This window comes from Epinephelus moara, chromosome 22 (assembly GCF_006386435.1).
Source record: "Epinephelus moara isolate mb chromosome 22, YSFRI_EMoa_1.0, whole genome shotgun sequence".
Lineage (NCBI taxonomy): Eukaryota > Metazoa > Chordata > Actinopteri > Perciformes > Serranidae > Epinephelus > Epinephelus moara.
Genome location: NC_065527.1, coordinates 27,011,434 through 27,038,936, shown reverse-complemented (window position 1 = coordinate 27,038,936; position 27,503 = coordinate 27,011,434). Strand labels below are relative to the sequence as shown.

The window sequence follows — 27,503 nt, the reverse complement described above, 5'->3', positions numbered from 1 at the left end:
TGCAAGGAATAGGCAATATAGGGCAGAATCTTGGTTTATATTTGATCAGCACTGCCTTGTTTGTTTAATCCGAGCTCAGTCTGAGCTTCAGATAGCGAGAGAGAGGGGTGGGTCTCTCTCTGGCCCCCCTGTGCAGCTGTCAGTAGGGATAACTGTACAGGCTACTGTAATCTTTACCTACAGCACCAGTTGTAACTGCTCTCACGTGACAGGGAGCCCTGTTTCCTGTCTTAATGACAGCAGTGTAATTGTCCAACCTTTACATCAAAAGGCAGCGGCCATCTGTGAGCATTTATGGTAAGAAAGACTGATGGAGCAGGCAGAGGGAGAAGAAAGAAAGTAAAGAGTAAGAGGTTGTTCCCCCTGGCTTTCTGTTTTTCTACCTTGTCTAGTTTCATATTTGCCATCCTTCGTCTCACAAGGTGTTGGTGCAGTTTCCCCTGCCCAGGCTGTGTGAGTGTGTACCTCTGTGGCCCCAGGTGTTATTTTTGTGGGTGTGTTTTTGTCGTGATTGTGGTCCTCCAGGCAGGAAGGGCCCCGGCTGCAGATGTGAGCTGGGCAGGCAGCGGGGAACAGAGCGCCACATTGTACTGAGCGTACTGGGGGTAGCTCGGGCTGCAATTTGATCCAGTGTCCTGCCATCACAGAACCATGCTGTCTACTGTCACTGCCTGACCCCCCCCAAAACACACAATCCACCTTTGCCTGAACTTCTCCTTTCCTCTCCCTCTCATTGCCCTCCCTTTTCTCCTACCTCTACCTCTTTCTCATTCCCAGCATTCCTGTGCAGATGTGCAAAAGCCTTGAAAAGTATGGTGGAAAAAAAATCAATGTCCCCTCTCAGGTCTTGGAAAGTCTAAAAAGTTTGAAAATCTGTAAACTAATAAGGCTGCAGCTAACAATTTACATTGTTGATTAATCTGTTGATTATTTTCTTGATTAATCAGTTAGTTGTTTGGTCTATAAAATGTCCACAAAAAATGTTTGTGTTTCCCGAAGCCCAAGATGAAGTCTTCAAATGTCTTTTTTGTCCCCAAGCTAAAGATATTCAATATACTGTCACAGAGGAGTAAAGAAACCACAAAATATTTACATTTAAGAAGCTGGAATCAGAGAATTTTAATTTTACTTTCCTGAGAAATTACTCAGACCGATGAATGCATTATCAGATTACTTGACGATTAATAGTTGACAACTGATCGATTAATTGTTGCAGCTCAAAGTCAGCTCAAAGCTACAAAGTCTTCAAAAGCATGAACCCATGTCCATGTATGAATCTTCCTGTTTTTTGTTTTGTTTTTGTTTATTATTGAAGATAACATAACATGTCATGGACTAACATACTTATAAAAATCTCTAGATGTTAAGGTCTGGAAAAAAGTATTGAATTTTAAATGAGGAACCAGAATATTCCACTTTCATCCGTCTCAGTGTTCATTGCTTTCTCTCCATGTGTTTTCATTTCTGTTTTCACCTGTCTCAATTTTCCACTTGCACTAACTAATCTCTGTTCATATCCCCCTTAAAGCAGCTGGTTTTTAAGGAAGTTTATGTTTTGGATGGTTAATGTAGCATCACAATACCACTCAACTGAACTCCTCCTTTCCCTCCTCCTTACGTATTGCTTATACAGCCTTTTCCTTCTTATTCAATTTCTTCCTCTTACCCTCCCTCCTCTCCACCTTTCTCCCTCTGGTGTAGAGTGACGTTAATGGACTGTGGTCTAGACACCCAGAAGCAATATTAACGCACCATTTGGTCTGTCTGAATAAATATTACCATCTGTGGGCCTGTTTGACTAACTGTTAACTCTAAAACACTGGGTGTCACCTAAACACAGTTACCACTGATGGGATCAGTGTGATTTGTAGGAAAAACACAAGGAAACTTCACATTAGAACCCAATATAAAGCATCATAAGTGGCTTCACATGAAGGTGGCTTTGTAATGCAGTGGTACAAGGTTGTCACATTCATGCATGTCTGTTTTGGCTTTATATGTTTGACAAGAGCTGGCAGATTAATGTTAATGTGCATGCACCTGCAATTTCGGTTGCTTTGCACAACACAGCTCCTTACTGTACCAGTGGTCTAAGTGGTGATGGGCTCCCTTATTGTGTCAGAGTTGGTGCCATGCTGTGATATGCTCTGTTGTACTTTAAACATGCTGAGGGGTGCATGACTTCTGCATAAAAAAGATGCCTCTGAAAGCGTGTGTAAATTACAGTTTATTAATGTAGCTGTTGAATGAAAAATGAAAACAACTTCAAAGGCTGCATGGCAAGAGGGCTTGGTTGTTATCTTTTCATCAGAGCTGTCGTTTTTACACCAGCAATGCATCACTGTCACTATAAATTTATTTTGAGAAGTGCCACAGCAGGGCTGGCTGTAACTGACTTTAATTGGCTGTTAACAGCAAAGTTAGCTCTCTGGTGCACCTCAAGCACAGGACGCTAGCCAAGACTGAGGGAGGATAACAGTTCAGGAAAATGTGAACACTGGGTGTTGTTGAAGACTCTAACTTTATAGGTACCTCGCTTCAAAACCATAGGGCCCCATGGAGATATTGTAACTGTCTAAGGTAGACTTTATAATTACATATGATTTGGGTTCTCAGGCTGCAAAATATTTCCAATGTGTACGCATGCCTTCTGTTTTGAAACCTTGGCAGAAATTGTGCCATGCATATTTGTCATTCCATCATGAGTTAGACAGCAGGGTACACAGCAGCTCAGCATCTTGGGAGAAGTTACATCAAAGGAATCTTCTTGGTGAACAAAAATGAACATTTCACCAGAAACACATCAAATAATCAATTTTTGAACAACCAGTTATCTCACTAAGCATGACTTGAACATGTAGCTGACAAAGCTATACAGTACACAGTACAGTATACAGCAAGACTGAGCAATTCTCGTAGAAATTCTCAATTCATAGCAAGACGGTGCAAGTCAGCTCGTGTGAGTAATTAGATATCCGCCTTTTCTAGGATTTAATGCCTACTGTGTTGAAATAAGCGCTGGCATAAATGTCAAACTAACTGTAAATTATGTTTTAGATTTTCAGTTAATTCAAAGTGTTTGTCTCCAAAACAGTAAAAGTTGAGAGGGCATGAGCACATTCAAAATTTATGTATATACATATATATATATATATATATATACACATAGAGAGAGAGAGAGAGCTCTGAATGTGACTTTGATTTTCCTCCTGTATTTGTAGTGTTGCTGCTTATAACATAAGTAATGTGGTTGCTTTTATCCAAAATGTCTTATGTCTGAAGGGTTCATAAAGGGAATCCCAAATTTAGAGCCTTGCTTTTCAGACTGAAGCGCACAGACTGACGTAGTGCCTTTGAGCAATGTGAGAAAGCCAACATGATAAACCACAGTGCAGACTGAGGGTGGAGAAACAGACTGGTTGACCTCAGTGTGTGAAAGTGGAGACAGGATGAGAGACTGGTGATGGTACAGTGTTTGTGTGTGTGCATTCCTGTGTATTTGTTTGTGTGATGTTAGAATGTATACTGTATGTCTAGTGTGTGCGGCATACACACCTGCAATTTTTGTGTGTGTGTCATATGAAACTGCGTGTGTGCCCTCACACAACTATTCATTTGACTCTATCACGTCAACAGCCACTTGTTTCAGTTGCTTGATAAATGTGAGCAGAATAGAGGGCACTGTCTCCGCTCTGATTTAAACTGAGCTTTACTGTACCTGCCCTGCAGTGGTTCATATACGTGACTTGGACAGTGGCCAATGTGCTCAAACACAGTGCTTCCTTTCTTACAATATACCTAAATGTACAGTGGCAGCCATTGTGGACGCCCCCTGTACCTGCTCCTATATCGCATTAGTGCTGCAAGAACATTTAAGATTACTTGCAAGATTAAGTTTTTTGATCCTCATGGCAAAGTTAAGTCTCTGCAGCTGCAAAGCATCACAATGAAAGATAAAACCGTCCTCTATTTTGGATTTAGCAACATTGCACAAGTAAAGGTGTGAGCTTTAAAAGGTCTCCTTCACATGATTTCTATACAGCCTATAGGATGATCAGCCATCTGAAAAGCTGTTGGAGAGAATGACATAAAATGTTTAAGCCTGTTGTAGCGTAATTAATAACAGACATAACAGTTCCTATCTGCATAACCTGTACACGCACCTCTACATCTACTTAAAGTGAAAAATGAAAACCAGAGAGTGAGGTGTTCTGTGTTCTGTCCAGAGAAAGCTGAACTCAGAGTTAGATATTGTATCTTTGGTTTGAAAGCATTACAGGCACAGAAATTAGTGAGTGTGTGTAATTTATAGGGGTCTAAATCACAACTTTCATCACGCTATGATATTTTGGCAATCCTTTGGACGACAAGGCGATATTTGTTGATATTACAAAATCTGCTACAATACGATTTTGATTCAATTAAATTTAAGGGCCTGCAACTGATATGGGATGATGTCATTAAATATCCACATGGTCTTGTTTTTGGCTGCTTGCCATTGTCTGCCTGGCACTAAGCCGCTAGCACTGTTGGAATGTTTAGGAAGGTCTGCTTGGTGACACAGATGTGCCATGTCACAAAATCAAAAATAAAGGTGTATCTTAAAGACGATGATGTACCTATATCAATGTTTTCACTTTGCATCGATGATAATGGATCATTGATAATTGAATTGATATATCGATTCACATCGATATATTGTGACACCCATATTAATTTACTGACGTAACAATCTGGAAGTTTCAGCTTTGACATTTCACATGTTTATTTATTGCATTGAGCTGCTGTGTCAAACAGGGCAACTTTTCTAATGAGTTGTTTGTTAAAAAATAAATAAATGCAAATGTAATGACACTTTCCTTCCTCTCTTCCTCAGACCCAGTGGATGTGTTGCGGGCTCTGCAGGTTCCCTCTCTCCCTGAGGGCGTGAAGAAAGTCCCCGGCTTCTGCACATCCCGTCGCTCCAGCAGCCCCGACCATGCTTACCGCATCACCAAGAAGGCCCAGATCTCTGCCCCCACCAAGCAGCTCTTCTCAGGTAGGCTTCAACAGGACTGGACATCAGGTTGTTGAGCTCGGCGCCTCAGTTCCTTGCCTGTGGCTTGAGCGTGCTGGCTCACTGTTGACTCTGCTCATCAAACACACAAACCCCTGCTTGTAAATGGTGATAGATAACATGAGCCTTTGGCTTGACATTATCAAACAGCAAATGTTAGAAAACCTTGTTCCCAATCGCTAGCTCTGACAAGTTGAAATGAAAGTGACACTTAGCTTGCAAAATACTGATATGTAGCATGGCTTCTCCTCTGATAACCCTTGTTTCATTGTAGCCGTTATGCTGATGGAAAGCCAGGTTTGTGATGTATGAAAGCCTGGAAGTCTGAATCTGTGTTTTTGAGGCTGTCAATGGTGCACTGCAGTTCCACAGTGAAAATGCTCAACCATGGTGTTTACTGCTAATATTGCTATTGATATATCTGTAGCATTTTAAGAACACCAGACAGACTTGTGAAGGTTAAAAACTTGATTTTCATTGCAGTGGGTCTTTAATATTGAATTCAAACAATGCCATAATTATTTTGGTTTACAAAATTGTTTTACACCAAAGCACTTGATTGAATAGTTGGGCTTTGTTGTTTCTCATTGTTTCCTCTTTAATCTTCAAATTTAAATTTTTTTGTCATAATTAGCTACAATATTGCCAATGCAGTTAGTAAAAGGTGTACAATACACAAGATCGGGCGTATTCAGGTTGGTAGTGCCATAAACAAGCATGTAAGTATTTTTAAAAACAAAACTTCTTGAATATAAAAAATAAAAAAAATAGAGTTGCAGGTTGCTAGTTATTGTTGCCATTGTTTGGTTGTATTTTAAATGGAGCTCTCAGGAGTTAAGTTAGGCAGTGGTGCCCCATGCTAGATTGCTCACGGATATAAAGTATAATTATGTGTTGCAGTGCAGGAGCTGAGTCAAACTTTGTGTGAGAGCCATAACAAATTAACTTAAGAATACTGTCTGACACCCTGGAGTGAGGAGCGTAAAGAGAAAGTAGCACTTATGTGGTTGTGAAGAAATCCTCAAAAGTCAAAGCTGATTTTCAACTCATTTTCTGAGGTTTAGCTTTCCTCCACCAGCTGTGCCCAACTGTTATTATGTGTCCTCATCATCTATGCCAGCTTTATATATTGTGATATTCTGTAATCAGTTGATCCTGATACAGATCTCTTACTTTAATCACTTTAAGCTCATCATTGGTGTCATTTTCACAGCTTTTATCCATCTCTCATCCTGCACTACTTCTTTATTCTTTTGTCTTACTTCCCCAGCCACAACTTGGCTGTCCTACTTGAAACTTATTCGATTAGTTTTCTCTTTATTCACCTTCACTTTCTCTCCAGCCTCCCTTCTTTTCCATGATAAATAAATCCTCTGGTGCACGTCAGTCAACTTATAGTGCAGCTTTTCTTTGCCTCCCTTCTCCATTACTTTTTCTTGTCCTAGAATACCCACAAGCCAGTCTTGAAATGACTCTTGGTCTTACCTTTTCTCATTGTCTCTCTCCTCCCATCCCTCCTTTCCCTCTTCAATAGGTCGATTCCCAGAGAACTTCTCCATCATGGCTCTGGTTAAGGCCCAGGCTGGTCTCCAGGCCTTCCTCCTCTCCATCTACAGTGAGCAGGGCATCCAGCAGCTGGGCATTGAAATGGGACGCTCACCTGTTTTCCTCTACGAGGACCAGAATGGCAAGCCAGCCCCTGAGGACTACCCACTGTTCAAAGGCGTCAACCTGGCTGATGGCAAGTCAGTAACCAGCAACAACCAGTCTGTGACTGGTTGAGATGATAGGGTCATGGGGGTGTGATGGGTTGGGAGTGTTATGTGTGTGTGAGTGTTGGTGGGAGTGTATATGATAAGAGGGTTTTTAAAATGGCTTGTAGTCACAGCACACATTTATTCGTCTTCTGTTCCTCTTCCTCATCTCTAGGTGGCATCGCATCGCTATCTCTGTTTCAAAGAAAAATGTGACACTGCTGCTGGACTGCAAGAAGAAGATGACCCGCCCCTTGCCCCGTGGCAACAACGCAGAGGTTGATACCAATGGAATTACAGTCTTTGGAGCCCGTCTGCTCGATGAGGAGGTTTTCCAGGTGAGGACCTTTTTAAACTGTAACTTTATCCCTATGTCTGAGCGTAACTCCACCCACTGCATCATTTTGAAAAAAGCTGAAAAAGTAGGGAAGAGGCTGAGAGGTGAGGCAGAGGCGTGAGGGGAGGGGTGGATGTGTGAGGCAGGAGTTGTTTAGGGGGCGTTAAAATTTTTAAATTTCATGACAGTTGACTCTGTGTCAGCAGTGGCCTTGCAAGGTTCAAAAACAAACATTAGATGGAGTGTTGAGCCATTTTTCAGCCCATGAAATGCAAATTTTTTATGAATTTGGTAAGAATTGTCAATATTAACACCCAACATTAATGTGTTTCCTTACAGTACAGTCATATCATTTAGTTTGTGGCTCAAAAACACATTTAAGTGAGCAGTGCTTCTTTAAGCATAGCCTGCAAGAGAAAAGTATGCAGTTATTTCTTGGGTCTCTGCTTTCTGGTTAAGAGAGCGTTAGTACCCTCTTCTGTAGCAGTCTGTAACTACAAAGTCTGAACAGGCAATATATATTTGCTGATGCTCTGGTATGGCTTTCTATTAATTTATTTGAAACTGGAAACACATAAGTACTTAACATACTATAAAAGTTATTATAGAACCCTATCATTTTTGTTGATCTATTTTTTTTCCACAGGGAGATATCCAGCAACTGCTGATCGCCTCCAACCCCCAGGCTGCCTATGACTTCTGTGAACACTACAGCCCTGACTGTGACTCCCCACTGCCCAAGACCCAGGCTCAGGACCCCAACACATATGTGAGTAACACCACCACAAGATGAGTTCATACACAGACTTTTAAAATCAACATTTGCTTTTCCACCACATATGAAACTATTAGCAAACAATTCACCTTCTTAGTGAATAATTCTCTTGACAATCTTCCCACAGGCTACAATAACTAGTCTTCTTTTTTCATTCACACTCTTTCACCTCTTAATGAGGTTACTGCAAGATGAGAGCCTAGTTGTTCGCACAAATCCCATACAAGATCGCTGAGTAGCATCAGTTACAGAGTGGATAACCTTAGACTTTCAATATTATGCTAACACAACTCATTCAAAAAAATGTAGGCTCATCTGTAGCTCCGATAAAGCAGACCCAAACAGAATCTGTGGACTTTGTTTTCATTTTCTGTGGCACTTTTTAAGTTATTTCCCTTGCAGAAGGGAAACTATTCACTGGATGAGAATAGTGTAAGACAATGTTTTTTCTTAAAGTGAATGGAAAATATCATACGATCAAGGGCAGATATGAAGGAGTAATGTTAAGAATTTAGAAAAGGTCAACCAGCGTTCTAAAATAAAAATTCGGGGACCAAATTATTGCAGAATGGTTTTCCTTATCTAAATGATTGCTTTTACATGCACACTGATATTCCACCCCTGTTCTAAATTTGATACAGGTTATGTAAACAGCATTTACAGTCTGGATATTATGAATAAGTATTTATTCCAAATGCAGCATTTTCTGATTTAAACATGTCAGATACTCTGGTATTAGTCAAGTTTTATGAACTTTTTGTGGAGATTTATGCAGCGTATTGGAATGATGTGTCTCAGCTGCAGGTTTTACGCAGATTGCAACACACAGCCTCTTGTCTGTTTATAGTCAGCTCTGTGTATTGTCATGGATGCATTGTACACAAACCAACCACCCAACATTTTGCAAGGCTGACAGAGAGATGCATGCCTTAAAGAAATTCCCACAAAGAGAAACACACCTACTTCAAGACATTATGAGGAACTTGGATATCAACAGGTTTTTGGATATGTGCAAATATCATAATGCCAATCTTTTCAGGAAGGTGGTTGAAAGAAATGAAAGGGGGAGGCTGTGTTTGCATGCTCAAAAAAGCCTGCCACCAGTGGACAACTTTGAAAAAATCCCATTTCGATGCAAAGAAGTGAAATGGCACAAGCAGCGCCAGCCGTTCCACCTTTTGACGTTATCAACAACATGTTAGTGCACCTTATCAGTATAATGCATAGCTGTGTGGAACAGGAATATTAGTGGAATATTAACTTTTTTAACCATGTAAACAGCTTTGCAGAAATGTTGTTTTAATAAGGGTAAAAACCGGAATATTGTGTGCATGTATCGTAACAAGTGATAGTCACATGTACCCTACAAGGGAGATTGGAAATGGACTGAAGCACATTTTTGTATGAATAGAACTGAGAGAATTCATCCAGCTACACTACATGAAAAAATGGTCTGATAGTAAAAACAAAGTCCACATTAAATGCACCAGTCCTCTGAAAATGAAAGAAGAGTCTCCAGGTTCAGTTTGGGTCATCTGAAAATGTCATCAAAGTGCTGCTCTCCCTTTCTGTCTTCCTCACGCATCCCTGTCATCAGCAACAGTTTGTATCCATCCACTTTCCTCCTCACCTTCTCAGTCTGTGTGTCCCTGAGGTAACTAAAGACAAGCAGAGGCATTATCATATCATACCTTTCCACAACTCAACCTCTAAAAACGGGCACATTTCCATCACTTCATTCACTTTGAACTGGAGAAACATAAGCTTGAATTGTAACAGCACAGAATTTGGTACCACTTTTTTTTCTGCAATGGAACACAGAAAGGTAGGGGAAAGAGGATGATACAAGCCAACGTGTCTTTCCCTATTTTTGTCCCCATGGATTGAAAGAAAGAGAACTTGTTCAATATATAAAACATGAAAATGAAGTTAAATTCTGATTGGTTTTCTGGTTAAATAGAGACATATAAGCATTTGGCATGAAGATGGCTTAAGGTGGAGCCTCTTTGCTTACTGAGACTGGTTGTGCACATCACATACATTTTAAGCTATGCCTCATTCTTTTTCTATCAAAAACATACTGATATTTGGGAGCTGACAGTTCCCTGACACCAGCAAGTGATTTTCATCTGCATTCATCCATCCAAAGTACACAATCTTTGTTTTACAAGCCTGCATGCCGAATCAGCCAATACAACAACTGTATCAGTCACTGTACAAAGCTCCAGCACTTTGCGTCCCAAACCCTGTCATGTTGATGCTGTTGAAATGACTGCTTCCTGAATGAATATAAATCAGTGTGGTTGTATTCATTGGCTTAACCTGTTGCTTTATTTTTTGCTGTTTTCTCATTCATCAAGGTGGTCTGCGTATTTCATCAACATCTTTGAATCAGCAGCACAGACTACCTCTGATGAATGGAAAATTAAAAGCTTAGCATTTTTAATGTTATCCCCTTTGCTGTCTCTCGCTGTCTACCACCATGTTTTATTTTTTCCCCTCCTGCTGCTTCACTCCACATTCACCCCTTTTCTTCTTTACCTTTATTTATCCCTCTGTGCCCTCTGCAAACCCTTTCCACCTCTCCTTGGAAATCCACTCTCCCCCTTTTCATGCATTCCTCACCTTCCATTCCTCTTGCGTTCGTGTCTCCTCTGCCAACCCATCCCTTGCTCTGTCCTCCCCATCTTTCAATCCTTCCCCATCTCTCTCAGTACTTTGATGAGGAGCAGGATGACCATGAATACCCCTATTATTATGAGGACACAACAGGCATTCCCTCCTCCTCTGCGTCCCCCTCTCCCCAACCTGGGGCCCCCAGTCAACAGGTAAAGAGGGAGCACGAGAGAGGGAAAACACGAGCGGGGTTTGTGGAAGGGAAGGAGAATGAGAGAGAGAGGTATTAAAGCAGAGGTATAATTCATAATGTCAACTACATTTTCATTACATATTTACCTGACATTATTTGTTTGAAAATCTACATTTTCACCTGTAGCATTCCATATGCCTCTCTCATCCCTCAACACTCCAAACCTCCTTTGTTTTTAATTCACTTTTTACTTTCTCCTTAATCCACATTGTCCTCTCATACATCCATCTCATTTTCCAGCGTCTTCCTCACACAGGATTAACTTCTCCTTATGATTTTTTTTGTCCTCATGTCATTTACATGTTGCCATATATGTATGTGTGTTCAGATGTGGCCAAGTGGGGGCACTGGGGTGGTGTAGGTGCAGCTGTGTTGTTACACACACATGCACACTTTTTCTCACACATCCTTCTCCAGTCTGCACACCTTGTCTATACAGCCCATGCTGTTCCACCCTAAATCGAACCAAAATACCTTCTACCAAACAGAGTGAAGCTTTCTCCACACATAATGGACTCTACGAGGAAAAAGATGAAAGTTTTGTCACAAAGCAAACAAACTCTGACACCCCCAAGAATGTTCACTGGTGATTTTTTTTGTATAAAAAAATTGTGTCAGTCATGCTATGAGAAAAATCAAATAGGTTGACATTATTAACATGTCATACAATATGGATTTGAGGTTGCTTCATATCATCTCCGATTTTAATTTGTGGATCTGTTGACATTACCATATTAAACCGATGGATTACATAATTATTGGGTGTTTTGTCTTTGATGACAAACTCAGCATGCACACAGGAAACAAATAATAATGTGCCAGAGTAGCCTTTTCTTAAAGGAATACTAAAGCCACAAAATGACCATTTTAAATCAATTAGTCATGTCATGTTACCTTGAATTCCTGAAGGAAACTCTGTTTTTCTCCCATGCCTCCACAGAAAATGGTGAACATATTGATTTATTGATTGACTGGGGGCCACATTTAACCTGTGCAGTATAATCCAAGTCCTTTTCATTCACTTGTAAACTCAGTATTTCCCCAACACATGCATTTTTTGCCATAAAAACACCTGAGTATAGAGTGTGCCAGGGCTGACGTTAAAACCCGGAAGTTTAGCATCGCGCTGGTTCCCGGAAGAGAAAGTGAATGTGATTTTTGCATTGCGTTTTGGATTATGTCAGAAAATAAGCTCTGTGGCTAACACAAGTTTATGATACTTACAGGTTTTGTTCAGCGAGATAATCTTCACATATGAACACCTTTCATACTGCGTTTGAAGTTTAAATGCGATCGACAGAAGTAAAAAGCTAACGTTAGGCTTTAACGGACTACATGACTACTCCACGGTCGCATGACTCTTGACGTCACCGCCATTAAGCTTTCAACTGATTTCGGCCTCTGTATTTTAAAAACATTGTATAATGGGGAAATCGGACTGTTTAAGCTAAATAAGAAGCTGTAATGGCGGACTGCCAGCACTCTCGCCTGTTCGGGGGTGATGATGTTTAATGTCCCCGACAGGGTTCGTAGTTGTATTGAGCAACTTGTTTGCAACCGCCTTTTTTACGACACGTAAAAGCTTCAAAATTCACAAGTAGGGTGTTTACTGACGTGTTTTATGTCGTAGAACAAAACCTGAAACTCGCTTAAGCTTTTGTTAACCACAGACCTTATTTGAGGCATTTTACCAAAATCCCATTCAAAAAACATATTGACTTTTAGACAAGAGAACCGGAAGTGCTAAAAGCACTAACGGAGTTCCGGGTTTACTGGCACACTCTATTGGCTGGCTTTGAAGAAAGCATAGACAAGTTTCACTTTCACTGAGCATACAACTGGATAAATGAGAATTGGATTATACTGCGCAAATTGTGTTTTTTAACAGATGTTTTGATATAGTTTTGCTGGTTTTAAATGTGGTCCCCAATCAAAAATGTGTTTTAAATTTTACATCCTTTTTCTGTGGAGGCATGCAAGAAAAGCAGAAGTTTTCATCACAAATTCATGGTATCATGGCATGACTGATTGATATAAAAATGCTTATTTTGTGGGTGAAGTATTCCTTTGATTTTGTCTTGGTCAAATAGTCTTATTTATGTTGTGTGTAAGATAGATGGGATTTGCCACATGATGGGTGTTTAATTGCTAGGCACAGAACAACATAATTAAATTGAAATGCTTTCCTGTGGTTGTTTGAATTATCTGGCACTCATTTTGTGTTGTGATAAACACCACCCATAAGGCTTCACAGCTGAGCACAGAAAAAAACACAGCTAGATTTGCAAACTGTTTGACCAGGGCATGTGTCTGTACTGTCTTGTTAATTGCATGATTTCTTAATTGCCGTGAAGGATGTCACCGCATGCACTTCTGGGTCATCAGTCTCCATACCACTTTCAACATGGGAACATCAATGCACATGTTTTTGTCTTGGTATATGCATTCATGGTTGTACATCTGACCTTTTGTATGGCATGCATGACATACATGTATGCCACAGTCTGTCTCCCTTATTTCTGTGTTTGTGTTCTGTATCGCATATTTGAGGAGTTTATATTCACAGTGATGGCCTGTTATTCCTTCACACTATATTCCTGGGTGAAATTTTTATTTGTTTACATGTTAATTTGCATGTATTTTCATGATAGCAGCATGAGTAATAAGAATCAGTTATGTACTGTTGTTTTCATTCTGTGGTTTTTATGTGACTAACATGCATTTGCATGCTCACCTGGCATCCACACTCATTCTTTTGCATGGCTAAACAGCAATAACCTTCTCAAACATAATCTGTGTCTGTGTGTGTGGGAGAGAGAGAAAGAGAGTGAGCAAAGCAGGTTAGTGCATCAGTGTTGTGTATGTTTTGTGTGTGTGTGTTCAGCACCAGCTTCACCTGACCAGTCAAGCCCTCAGTGCCTCTGCCAAACCACAGGCTCCAGTCCATATTAGCGCAAAGATGCTGCTTTGTCATTTAATATTGGGAATGGCATTACTGGAGAGATCAGCAAAAACTCCTCCTCTAAATAACTTGGGTCAAAGACTTGAAATTTCTCAAAATGTAGAGTTTTGTATTAAACTACTGGTATTTTTTTCAGTTATAATTTTGCTTACTGTTTTAAAACTTGTTTTAATCCTTTGCTGTATCCAGTAATGCCTGTACAGTCTCAGTAAATCATCCAAGCCTTGGCCATCTTTATGTCATTGTTTCTCAAAACATCCACTCTTGTCTTTTTCTCTCCTTCTGTCCATCCCTTGTTTGTGCTTTTCACCCCCCTCCCAACCCTTCCATGTATCTTTGTCTTCCTCCACTCTCTTTGTCAATATGCACTTTTACATACTAAACAACATCTCAACCAAACAATTATCTTGGATATGAGAAGAAGGTCAATGGAAAAGCAGCCCCCACTAAATCCACCCCTGTCAAACCAAAACCCGCTCCAGCTAAGCCGGCAAAGACTGGACCATCCAAACTTGTAGTCAAGTTGCCTATGCCCACCAAAGCTCCCAAGTCTGCCACAGCCAAGGCATCCAAAGCAAAACCCACTGCAGTAGAGATCCTCTTGTCTAAGATCAAACCAACAGCAGCGACTAAGCCTAAGCCCACAGCTGCCCCAGCTAAGAACGGCAATGGTAAAGCAGCTGCTGAGAAGAAAGTAAATGGTGCCACTAAAGCCAACAGCAATGGCAATGGAAAAGCAGCTGTAACAAAAACTAATGGCAATGGCAAAGCTACAGCTGATGCCAAGCCTACAGTTCAGGCCAAGGTGAATGGAAATGGCAATGGCAAGGTTGTAACTGAGAAGAAAGTAAATGGTAATGGAAATGGAAAATCCTCAGCAGAAAAGAAAGCCAATGGAAATGGAAAGGCCACCGTTGTGTCTAAGACTAATGGAAACAGCAACGGCAAAGTTACAGCAGAGAAGAAAGCCAATGAAAATAGCAAAACTACCATCGAGGTTAAAGAGGTTAAAGTCAAAATTAATGGCAAAGCTGAGAATAAAGTCAATGGGGAGGCTAAGGCTAATGGCAATGGCAAAGTTATTACTGTGGTAGAAAAGAAAGTTGTGAGTAATGGTGCTGCAAATCAGGCAAAAATTGAAACCACTACAAAAGCAAAGACTGAGAAAGTTGTTAAAGTAGAAAAGATCGAAAAGACTGTGGTCACTGCAGCTAAAACAGCTTCCAAAGTAGAAGCTACTAAGGCACCTAAACCCACCAAAGCATCAAAACCTGAGCCTACAAAACTAGCAAAGGCTGTGGCCACCAAAGCTCCAGCAGCAAAAACTCAAGTAAAGACTGAAGTCAAAGAGGTCACCAAAGTTAAAACTGTCGTCTCCAAAGTCCCTCTGGTCAAGCCAACGGTGAGCAAAGTCGTGAAGACTGTGGTCGAAAAGGTTTCCATCCCGAAGAAAGTAGCTCCATCACCTGCCCCTGTCCAGCCCACTCCGCCCAGACCCACAAAATCCAAGGTGGTGGTGGACATTAATGTCAAATCCCAGCACAAACCATTCCCACCCTTTGGCAAGACTGTGCTGAGTGGAACTGCAGTCCCAGCGAAGAAAATTACCAACGGTTATCAACAGGTACAACAAGAGGGCCCATGATGGGTCAGAATGTCCAGAGTCGTATGTCCCATCTGTCCCATCTGTCTGCCATTTCTTTCCACCATCCAGGGTCTGCAACAACGTCCTTGAGAAACTTAATGTTTCAATTTTTTACCACTGTTGGTTTGAAATGTTTGCTCTTTCAGTAGATGGCTTGCAGATTTTGAGGTAAATCCTTGATGGTGGACAATCTGGTCTTCAGAATGGAAGTTGGTTCATACCAAGCTGGGTGCCTTCTCCTCTGTTTATATATCATATGATCTTTACGATCACTCCAACTTCTCCATATGATATGATACAGCGGTGCACATTGAAGCATGGCTAATTGTACAGTTTCATTGTTCTTCATTTCACTTCATACTCCTAACTTCAAGCTGCTGAACCTGGATCTCAGAACCTGAATATACTCCAGCTCTCCGTATCTTTCTTTTCGGGGGGAAACCATTAACGTACCGGTCAAATGAATGAGCATGGATTTCTGTGGCACAGACACTAAACCTGAGAAAACACAAATACTATCACATTCTATACACAAGCAACACAACAAACTTCCTATATCACTCTGCCATTCTGTCTCTGTTTTTTTGAAGTACCTGTGTTTTCTCTCTGATACCTGTCTACCTGTCTCTGGCCATATTTTGTATCAAATATGAATAAAGCGGCCTCACAGAATATAGAGACGTTAAATTAAATTCAATGTATAGTCTTCTATGAAGCCGACGAGCTTCAAGGTAGAGAGACATTCTGAAGTTCATGGTTATTAGTGGGTTTTGGAAAATTCATAAAATGGGTTACATTGAATTAACTGAATTATGTTCAGTGAGGCCGTTGATTGGGGTTGTCTCTCTATTTCCTGGTCTTGGGTGAAACTAAACATCCCAAAGCATCAAGTCATGATGTTTTCATCTTGAGGGATGGATAGGGCTCTCAGTCCACCTTTCAATAAGAGCAGACTTCACCCTTTCACGAATATTGGCTTTGTAAGCTTTAAAAAGCAAAAAAAAAAAAAAAAAAGTGTTCAACAATACAATGGAAAGAAATCTCAGCAAAGTAGTCTCAATGACTCCCTAAATCTTGCATATGGCAAGATTTATAGTTATTGAGCTTCTGAGAGGACCTGAAATTTCTTTTCAAAAATGGATCTCTGCAACTTTAAAAATGTGAGTTGCCAGTAAAAGTTTCTTCGGCAACCACAATTTTATGATGTGTTCCATTTTTTTTTCTACTTTTAACTCATCATCACTTACAAGCAGACTTTGAACTAACCACGCTCTTTCATCAAAATCTGCTTACTTCCTCCCTGCTCCCCAATTCCTGTCAACTTGACCAATCAGGATGTAGATACTGAATATGCCGAGGCTGGCCACACCCCTACAGAGACTGATTATTACTATGAGGAGACGGTGCCAGAGGGTGAGGTGATTGGACAAGAAGAGGTCCCTGTACAGGTAAAAAAGAAAATTACACACTGGTCAGTGACAAGAAGATGAAAAAGTCAAAGAAGACTGAGAAATCAGATGAACAGAAATTTACATTTTTACATCAAATCTCTAGATAGATTTACTTACTTTGCCTAGTAAATATGAAAAAACAGACATTACCAGTTAGCACACAGTGACAAAAATAAATCATCATCACCAAAAGAAGACGACAGTGTAATACCTGTGTGGTGGTGAGCCCAGTCTTTGTAGTTTAACCAAATTGTTTAACCAAGTAGTACAGTCCTGTGTCTCTCTTTAAGCTCTCTAACCAACATCAATGTTTTGTTGGCACCGATGCCAAATGACAAGACATAAGAGAAAATCTTTTTCAAAGAGAATGCACCACATTCATCTGCTTGTATCATCAAACATTTTTACGTGGCTCCCTTTTTCCCTCCTAACAACAAGACTCCTGTTCTCATCTCAAGATCCTTGGTTAATCAGGTTGTGATCTTGACATAAGAACAAAAATCTTGTCAAAAAGGGATCCGCTTAGGAATATTTGATGTGCAGTTTTAACCACAGCAACAAAGGGAGATGAATATAATGCATTCTGGTTTGAGAAGAAAAATCTTACCGAACTAAAGAATACAGTAGTTGCTGTGGCTTACTTTACAGCCCTAAACTATCAGAATTTGAGAACGACTTTCTCACTGCTCTGATCTGTTTCACAGTTCACTTATTTGGCAATAATCGATATTGTCATTATTACGATATATATTTACCAGCTGACTTTGATGACTTTGTTTTGCAATTTTGATGCTAAGAATGTTTTTGCTAATGTTTTGGTTTCAGTTTTATATTGTGTATTTTAGGAACAAATTTACACATTATTCAAAACCTGCTGTGATATTGCTTCAGGTGTATTCACTTTTTCAATATTGCTTTTTTTATTTGAGATAACAGTACAGCATAATTCCACTGGATTCGTATTGTTTTTTTTAAAACAGCCATGGTAAGTATAATAGAAAATAACATAGTCTTTGCTTTGCATAGTGTAGCACAGCAGCAGTTTGTTTTCACAAAGTGCTATATCAGTCATATCAGTTCTGTGTGGTTTTTTCTGCCTCTCTTTCTTTTTAAACCAAACATTTGCAATGTCAGATAATATATTCCTGCAAATTTGGAGAAATCATTTGGTTACAGGTCATCACACACAAGCTGATGAGGATATACTTTGGTGGAAACACAAACTATTCTAAGCTCAACAATAAATGATTAACAGGAGATTTAAAGTCATAGGATAAACCTGAAAAATCATCTGAAAAGATCAGACTGAAGTTACAGCATGAAGGACTGATATAGTCCCCACAGTCTTCCAGATATGTTTTTGTTGTCTGTCCCTTTGTCACTGTTTATTTGCAAAAGGTAAGACTCACTTCTTTCTATATATGCTCCCCTCTTCCAATCCCCCTGTTGTTTCATTCTGCATTTCTCTTTTCTTTACTAACATTTCCCCATCATACCAACCTCTCCCTCTTCCCCTTGCATCTGAATTTTCCTTTGCTTGATCCATCCTCTCGTGCCCCTCTGTCCATTGCGGCTCTGATAAACCCAACCCAGCCCCAGGTGGAGACGACGTTGGTGGGAGAGGAGGTAGATGCCACCAAGGCAGGCGGTGTGGGCGAGGAGGCCTTCACTGAGGAGTATGTGACTGGGGACGTGGGCCTGAAGGAATACGACTATTCCTACAGGGACTACAATGAGCCAATACTGGAGACTGCAGAGGTCGAAGCCAACATGGGCCCCGCCCTGTCTGCTGTGACAGATGAGGGAGGCGTAAGTCGTTTTGCTGTAGAGGCAAAAAAAAGACAACAAAATCAGTTTCAACCAACTCTGAATCCTTGTCTTTGTCAAATTGTATTCAGTGTCCTCTCAAATGACTTGTTTGAGTTTGCCATCTCTCCAATTTCATTATGGATAGACATCATTTATTTCTGTGTGTTTTGTGTTTTACAAGTCTGGGACCTATTGACTTCTTACCCATGGGGGCTAATTTGAACACATCTGGTGCTGTAGAAAGCTTTACCTAAATGACTGAGATAGAGACTGTAGCCATATTACCCTTATCACAGAAGTGTGGACTTTGGACAGACATGAAAGTTATTAAATCAGTTAAGATATCTCAGGGGCACCAGCTAGAACGCTGACTGCAGTTACCTATTTAGACTTGACTTTAAAAATATATCTGCAGTCTACCTTTGTTTTCATTTCATGAATTAGTTGTTTTGAAAAAAGGTTTGCACACCTCAATGTGTGGCAGGTGAATTGAAGGAAGGTGCAATCTTGAAAACAATGACTAGAACTCCAGCACACTGTCTTGCTTACTGCTGAAATATGTATTTAAATACAATGTTTCTGTCTTTCTCACCTTCATCATGTATATGGGTAGCATCACAGCACTTCCATATATAACTAACATACACATGGGAGCTGCCTCAGTCATCCAATCAGGGGACTACAGAGATTGGTTTGACTGCTGGTCACCTTGAACAGACTCAAAGCATATATATCACCAGTATATGGATTAAAGATACAAAATGAATCAAAGGTCTTCAAAGGTCAAAAACTAGGGAAAAGCGTCCAGAGTACACCCACTACCTCCTTGGTAACCTACCCATCTAATATTTACCTAGTACTACTACTTAGTAATCGACCCACCTCATCAACTATCACTACCCCACTGAACATCTATATAGTTTAATATAGTTAATATAGTTTAAAGTCGAAACCCACCTTCAGAATACATCCACTGAGGTTCATATTTGTCTAATAACAGCCTTTGACATGACCGACCTTTTGAAAACGGTGTAAGTGTGGAATCAAAGTGTTGTGATGCTGCCCGTATACCTGATGAAGGTAAGAACATCAAAACATTGTTTTTAAATGAATATTTCTGCAGTAAGAGAACTGTGTGCAATAGTTTTTCTCACAATATTAGGTGTTAACACCTGTTTTACTTTCTCACCCAAAGTGTGAAGTACATAAATTCAAAATGGCCACCATGCAAGTAAGGTCTATTCATAAATTAAATTTCATGCCAGGCAAGCTCAATCAAGCAGAGACACTTGTATTTGAATGCATTTCAAATACTTTAAGGACCAAGACATAGTCCTCAAATCAGTGGTTGAAACTGTTTTTATTCTACAAGGTGTCTAATGAGAAACTCAGGACCCCAGGAAGAATAGCTGTTACCATGGTAGAAGCTATTGGGGATCCTAATAAACATATATGATAATATGAACTATCATATACACTGCATAAAGAGGCATTTGGAAGTGCAGCAGTTACTAATTGCTGCAACTTTTGCGTGGAATGCCATTTATCTCAGTGTAAGGCTTCATTTAGAGCTGCTAATCCCTGACGATTCTGTGTATCTATGAGAAAAAAATCTACAAGTAATGGACCTACAGTACGAAGAGCCATTGAATCATCGATATTTGGATGAAGACTTAAACCTTTATCAAAAGCAAAACAGTTTTTTTTATCATTCTATTTTCTACACTGACATAATAGTGTTTAATATAATGTAGCAAACTAATGTGGGTGTCTTAATGTTAATGTGCACCTGATGTCCTAATGCCAAATCTGCAGTCTATGTGTGTGTTTGTCTTGTTTCTGTTTTTGATGGGTGTGTTTGAGTACCTCTATACTGACTATGCTGTGTTGTTGGCTACATGTGTGTTTTCCTCAGGCCGCTGTCAGAGGCCAGAAAGGAGAGAAAGGAGAACCTGCTGTCTTGGAGCCTGTGAGTTACTTACTGTCTTTAAGCAACTTTACCTGAGCAGGTGTATTCAAACTGGCTTGTTCTATGACAGAAAGGAAAATCTTCACCCAGTCATTTTTGCCAGAAGCTCCAGTGATTTGCACCAGTCCTTCCAGTCACAATCTTGCTTTTCTAATTCTTATCTACCTCTGATTACCTACACTTTTCGATATTGGTGCCAATGAGTTTTTATAAATGTTTGTGACCAGCTGTCAATTTCCAATGTGGAACTCGCAAACTCCCTATAGTATGAGAGTTTGTAGTTAAAATGGCAGCAATCATACCTATTCAAAGACTAAATGGCAAGACTAAGCTTCTTGTCCTCGAAGTTTCCATTCATCCATTTCAGCCGAAAAATGCTGAAATAAGATTTAACCTTTAGCCAAAGAAAATTGATTAATCAAGTCTGATTAATTGAGTCATGGCTTGTATTTTTAACGTCCATACTAGTATGTTCCTCTTGTTTCTTAACTTTATTTTGACTTGCAGGGTATGCTGATTGAAGGACCTCCAGGACCTGAGGGACCTGCTGTAAGTAAATGATGGTTTTTCCCTTGTCTTCTTGATAAATGAAATTTTACTTACCTCTAAACATTGTATTAAAGCTTGTACCTTTATTCTCCAAGATAATAATTTTTTGGGGGTAACAATGTAATTTGTTTTTTCCCAGTATACCTAGAGGGGTGCAGAATGCCATGTTTTTGTTCCCTTGACAAAAAGCCAAGGGGATATTTCCTTTGGATTTTTGTTTTTTGCATAAAATAAGCTTAAAAACTTAAACGTTTNTTTTTGGGGGTAACAATGTAATTTGTTTTTTCCCAGTATACCTAGAGGGGTGCAGAATGCCATGTTTTTGTTCCTTGACAAAAAGCCAATGGGATATTTCCTTTGGATTTTTGTTTTTTGCATAAAATAAGCTTAAAAACTTAAATGTTTTGTTAAAAAATGAACACCACTTTTATGAATTTTGAAGCATAAATGCAATAGCCACAAGTAAAAAGCTAATCAACTTCACCACAACCACATGAATTCAACATCAAGCTATGTTTGGCTTGATGACATACTGTAGTCTTATTTAGCCACATATGAGCATCCACCTTTTGTAAGACACACAAAAGCTTCAGAATTCATAAGTAGGGTATTTACTGACATATTTCATGTCATAGAACAACATGTGAAAATCTCTTCAGCTTATATTCCCCACAGACCTTATGTTAGGCATCTAACCAAAAACCCATTTAAGCCCCATTGACTACAAGATGGAGGAACCGGAAGTGCAAAACTGCTAACTCATTTCTAGGATTTAGGACGTATTCCTACAGCACTGTATTAGGTAGCATTTTAGCCAGTACATTTCTCTGTTTTAAGGTTGTGACAATTACTATTATTTCTTGCATGTTATGTTTATGATACTCCCTTGCAATACTATAATGAAACTGCACCTGACACTAATGAGTAATCACTCTTCACCCACCTCTTTCAGGGTCCTACTGGCCCTCCTGGCTCCTCTGGACCTCCTGGTTCTGTCGGTGACCCTGGCGAGAGGGTGAGTGTTTCACTTTATCTGAAGAAGTGCAGGTTTGTAGAAACACGGGTGCTGAATCTGTGCACAGATGATACTGAGACATTACTGGTCATTATAGATGAGCTTTGCAAAAGAAGCGTATTTCACTTGAACCTGCCAGCTCACCCTTCCCTCTCTCCATCCTGCAGGGTTCTCCTGGTAAGCCTGGTCTACCTGGAGCTGATGGAGTCCCTGGACCTCCTGGAACCTCAGTCATGTTGCCTGTGAGTCACGTTTTACTTTTGATCCTTGATTAGGAATGCATGCTGAATAAATGGCCATTAAATGTGAGTGATGATTGCTCCAAGTGGTCATTTTTAATATTGGCCCTTGTTCAGTATCCTGTATACTTCTGTATGCTCAGTACACACACATACAAAGTGCTTGATGCTGGATTTTCTTTAAATATTTGGATATTGGCCAGTAAGTTCAAGGTTCCTTGCTGATCCACTCATATATTTCTCTTTTTTGCAGTTCCGTTTTGGTCAGAGTGGAGGAGATAAGGGTCCTGTCGTTTCTGCACAGGAAGCCCAAGCAGCAGCCATCTTGTCTCAGGCCAGGGTCAGTCGTCACTTTTACTTCACATTTCCTTTGTGCAGTTTGTAAGCCTCAAGGGTCATATACATGGAATCTTGAAGCTTTGCCAGTGCTAGAGATTGTTGTTTTTGAAGAACTTGAACTGTGTCCATATTATAACAAGTTTATACACGTGCTTTGGAAGGCATTAACTTTATTTGCTATTGATGTTAAAAGAGACACTTACCTTACTGAAGTGAGAACAGGAACACAGAGCAAAACATAATACACAACAACAACAAAAAACAGAGTGCACATAATATCAACATGGTATAGAAAACCCTCATGACATCTTAAATTACATTTTCATTTTAGACATTTAGCTGATGTTGTCATCCAGGGAGACTTATAATGGGAGTGAAAAGAGACTTTGCTTTTCTTCATGAATCAATAACATCATTGATTTTGAGATGTTGTTGTCTCTAGATGGCTCTGAAAGGACCACCTGGACCAATGGGATTCACTGGACGTCCCGGACCATTAGTATGTAATCTGTTTTCTGGACCTTTAGCTCAGCTTCAGAATTTGTTGTTGTTAAACTGTTTTCATTTTTCTTTTCTCTGATCATAAAGGGGCATGAAAGGATGAATAGTTTTGGTGATGATGATGATTATGATGATGATTATGTCTGTTTCAGGGAAATCCAGGAAGTAATGGTCTGAAGGGAGAGAGTGGAGACCCTGGTCCTCAGGTAAAAACACTAAGCCTGAACTCTAACCACAAATGAAAATCAAATTATTTAAATAATTTGTATGCCAAACCATGTACTCAACTCTTTTCTTTACATTACAGTATGGTGTATGTTGTTGCTGAACTTATAGTATACTCAGGTCAGATCTATGATAAAAACTGTATCACAGACAACTAATACATTTTACAGGGTCCCAGGGGACCCCAGGGCATGATGGGACCTCCAGGCAAAGCAGGAAGAAGAGTAAGTACGAAAAATGTCTGGCTTGTCTTTAAGTTGTTTATTGTTTGTTTAACCCAAAGTACACAGGACATAACTGTTGTTTCTTAAAGAAGCTCAGGGGCTGCTACAGGTTTAATTCCATACAGTGAAGGGTGTAGATGTTTCAACCACAGACTGTATGTTAAGATGGATGACATGTCTCCACTTCCTTCCATTGTACAAAAATGACACCAAAATATCTCACATACGGATGCTTCCATCTTATGTTGGTGACCTCATTTGGAACCAGAGTCTGCGCAGTGGCAGTCATGAAGTAGAGTCGAAGTATCAAGTTCCAACCCATACACCATAATCGCCAACCCTCCAGTCTTCCCCAGGAGACTCCCGTTTCTCATTACCCTCTCCCAGTTCCCTTGCGGAGAAACTTTCTTGCGTATTTCTACGATATATTACAATGCTCACACTTTACATGTACATATGTCCAACGGGACACTCTAGCTAATATTGAGGGGTCTCAGGGGTTAGGGGCAACCCGGCTTGCCCTCCTCCACCGCATCAGGGTACCCAGCTGTCTTCCAGAGACCATTAGCCTCCCTGTCTGCCTGCTTAGGGATGCAGGAACCAGGAGTGGCCAAGGAGGACTGTGTCCCTGGTACGGGCCAAGCCTACGGCCTCGCACCCCTTCCTCCTTCTGCTACTCTGCTGAAGTACCAGGATCATAAACCAAAAACTAAACCAAAATGAATGTATTAAGCATAAAAATGCAGGAAAGTTTTTGATATTCAAACTTTTCTTGGGAAGGAACCCCAGGTCACTGCTCAGGTTACATACTCACTATTTTTGACGTCTCAGGGTTGGCGTCATCTGACCCATCAGTGATTGCAAGGACACCAGTGACACACGGCTGTCAATCATGATGTTACAATCTCTTTTTATCAAAGAACTAACTTAATATACATCATAAACATACATCAGCGTGATGAAAACTACCTAAAGGGAGAGAAACTATCTTTGGAAAAAAATTAATTAATTTTTAGCCACTAGGAAGGAATCAGGGAATTGAGATGTTTTTGCTTCACTTTTTAGGAGCTGTCATGCCATCCTTATATACAGTCACTGGTTTCAACCAAAAATAAGTGTGTTATCATGACATATGGACAAGGAATCATCTTTTTCCATACCTGGATTTCTCCTGAAGTTCAGCTTAAATTTAAAATCTTGTCAAAAACAAAACACATGGGTATTTGGCTGCTACTTTTGTGTCTCACATGTTTATCCTCTGCTTGTTTCCGAACAGGGCCGTGCTGGAGCTGATGGTGCCAGGGGAATGCCAGGAGAGCCTGGAATTAAGGTAACATCTCTCTGGTGTCAGTCCTTTATAGACGTCATCAAAATAAACTCTTGTGATTTTAACTCTGTGTTTGTTGCTGAACTTGTTGCTTGTCCCCCCCCTGGATCTTTAGATGCTTGTAATTCTATTTTGTTTGTAGTAATACATTTAGGAAATAATACATGTGTAACCCAGTGAAATAGACCAGTAGGATACACAGGAGTATGATTAAGCCAACCTATACCTGGTGTTGGTAATAATATCTTACACAGTGGTGGAAAAAGTACTCAGATCTTTTACCTCAGTAAAAGTAGCAATACTACTGTGTAAATATACCCTGTTATAACTCCCGCTTTCAAAATGTTACTCAAGTAAAAGTGCATATGCATAAGCATCAAAATATGTTTAAAATAAGCGAAAGTACTCATTATGCAAAATGGTCCATTTCAGAATAACATATATTACATTATTGATTTAGAATTATTTATGCATTAATGTGATAAAGGTGCTGGTAAAGGTGCAGAAGTATAAAGCAGCAGAAAATGGAAATACTCAAGTACAAGTACTAAAGTATAGTACTTAAGTAAATTTACTTAGTTACTTTCCACCACTGTTTCTTACTTGTCTGTGTGTGTTTTTCTCAGGGTGACCGTGGTTTTGATGGTCTTCCTGGTCTGCCTGGTGACAAAGGACACAGGGTAAGTCTAAAGTAAATTACAATAAAACTCCCTATACACTTTACACAGTATTACTATTGGTAGTAGTGGTAATAGTGGTAGTAGAAAAAAAAAGATTGTTATTTAGTACATATAAGACCTTGAATACTTGAATGTCTGTTTCGATATATCTGAGCTAAAGAATTTTCTGATTCCTCACTCCTCATTCTTTCATCTCGCCAGGGTGACTCAGGTGTAATGGGACCCCCGGGACCTCAAGGAGAGGATGGAGAGAGGGTAAGAAGATATGAGAAAATATTTAGAAGTTTGATTCCAGGCACTGCTTATTACTTCTGTCATTGCATGTTATCCCATAACTGTTGATAATAAGCGTCTTTACATCCTTGGCATGTTGTTTCTGTGTGTATTTCCAGGGAGACGACGGAGAAGTTGGACCCAGAGGTCTTCCAGGTGAACCAGTGAGTGTTTCCATGACAACACAATCAGATCTATTTGCATCTTTTGTTTATATCTGTGTTATAAACAGCCTCACAAAATGCATCTTTGTGTATCCATGTGAAGCACTACCGCTACCATCACACCTGTTGTTTCTTACCATAGCATTAATACTTGACATAGTTGGGGTGCTTGACTCTAATAATGTGTCAGTTAGTGATGGAGAGGTAAAAGATGTGGCCAGGTCTTGTCAGGATCACAGCTGTATGGTGCAATGGTTTCTACAAAACAATTACCAAGCTCCGACTGAACACTAACAGGATGTCTGGATGTAAAATTATGTCAGCTTCATTCTATAAACCAGCAAAAGAAATCATTATATACTGCATTACTTTTTTTCTTTGCATGTCTATTGATTATGTTTAAATGTAAAAAAAAACAAAACTTTTTTCTCCAGCTTTAAGTGAGGTTTAAAGGATGAAATTAATAGGTAAACTTATGTTAGAATCAGTATTATTATTATTCCCTTTTTCATTATTATTATTATTATTATTATTATTACAACAAAGTAATAATAATGATAATAAGTTCTTGTGTTATAGGCTTTGATCTTATCTTAAATGTTTTATAAATGTAATACCTTTTTTGTCATATATGATCTTTGCCTTTTTTAAGCACTTTGAATCTATGCCTGTCACATGAAATCTGTGATATAAATGAAAAAAATTACTCAAAAAAGGATTAAAAATAAATAAATAACAATCTAGCCCTAATGCTCTAGAATAAAATGGTTCCTGACAACCAAATGAAAAGCCACAAAAGTCACTTTCCTTTTTTCTTAACATCAAAAATTATTATCGAGACACTTTTGCAACAGTATATACAACAAGAGGAAGTATTATTGTTTGTGGGTGCACACTCAAGGAAATAAAATGTCTTCATAACCACCAACAATGCATCACCATCAGGACACCAAATTCAATGCATTACATTCTCAATATCACCATTACAAAAACATCATTTTCTAAACCCAATCTGCTTTTGTCTTGTTGGAATGATCTTACATTATAACATTTTTCATTTAAAATGAGTCCTGGTATCAATGACACTAATAGAAAATTTCGTCGTACACCTGCCTCCAAGGAAGTGGTATAACAAGTAGAGTTAAAATGTATGAGGAATGTAGATTAAATCATATTCGTTGAAAGTACAAATTTAGATTTATTTTATTATGTTGATGCCAATTATACTTTTTAAAAGCAGTTGACATACAAGTAATTTTCCTCCAGGCATTTTAACCCTTTGTTTTAATGTGTATGGCACAGCAGATAGGAATTTATTATGTTTGAATTATGAATTAAGG

General features: G+C 39.5%; 1 protein-coding gene across 4 annotated transcripts in view; it reads left to right on the top strand.

The window, feature by feature from the left end:
- The window catches only part of col11a2 (collagen, type XI, alpha 2), a 62,157-nt gene that overhangs the window by 11,663 nt on the left and 22,991 nt on the right, over positions 1-27,503 (top strand). The window contains exons 2-20 of one of the 4 annotated variants that reach the window (XM_050035664.1): positions 4,877-5,038; positions 6,591-6,801; positions 6,986-7,148; positions 7,794-7,916; positions 14,175-15,377; positions 16,733-16,846; positions 18,443-18,658; positions 20,574-20,627; positions 21,135-21,176; positions 22,129-22,191; positions 22,359-22,433; positions 22,684-22,770; positions 23,212-23,268; positions 23,423-23,476; positions 23,666-23,719; positions 24,996-25,049; positions 25,673-25,726; positions 25,928-25,981; positions 26,119-26,163. In XM_050035664.1, the coding sequence (XP_049891621.1) occupies positions 4,877-5,038; positions 6,591-6,801; positions 6,986-7,148; positions 7,794-7,916; positions 14,175-15,377; positions 16,733-16,846; positions 18,443-18,658; positions 20,574-20,627; positions 21,135-21,176; positions 22,129-22,191; positions 22,359-22,433; positions 22,684-22,770; positions 23,212-23,268; positions 23,423-23,476; positions 23,666-23,719; positions 24,996-25,049; positions 25,673-25,726; positions 25,928-25,981; positions 26,119-26,163 (2,885 nt within the window). Of the gene's footprint in view, positions 1-4,876; positions 5,039-6,590; positions 6,802-6,985; positions 7,149-7,793; positions 7,917-10,636; positions 10,751-14,174; positions 15,378-16,732; positions 16,847-18,442; positions 18,659-20,573; positions 20,628-21,134; positions 21,177-22,128; positions 22,192-22,358; positions 22,434-22,683; positions 22,771-23,211; positions 23,269-23,422; positions 23,477-23,665; positions 23,720-24,995; positions 25,050-25,672; positions 25,727-25,927; positions 25,982-26,118; positions 26,164-27,503 lie in introns of all 4 variants that reach the window. The other 3 variants (XM_050035661.1, XM_050035662.1, XM_050035663.1) reach the window with 3 other exon arrangements.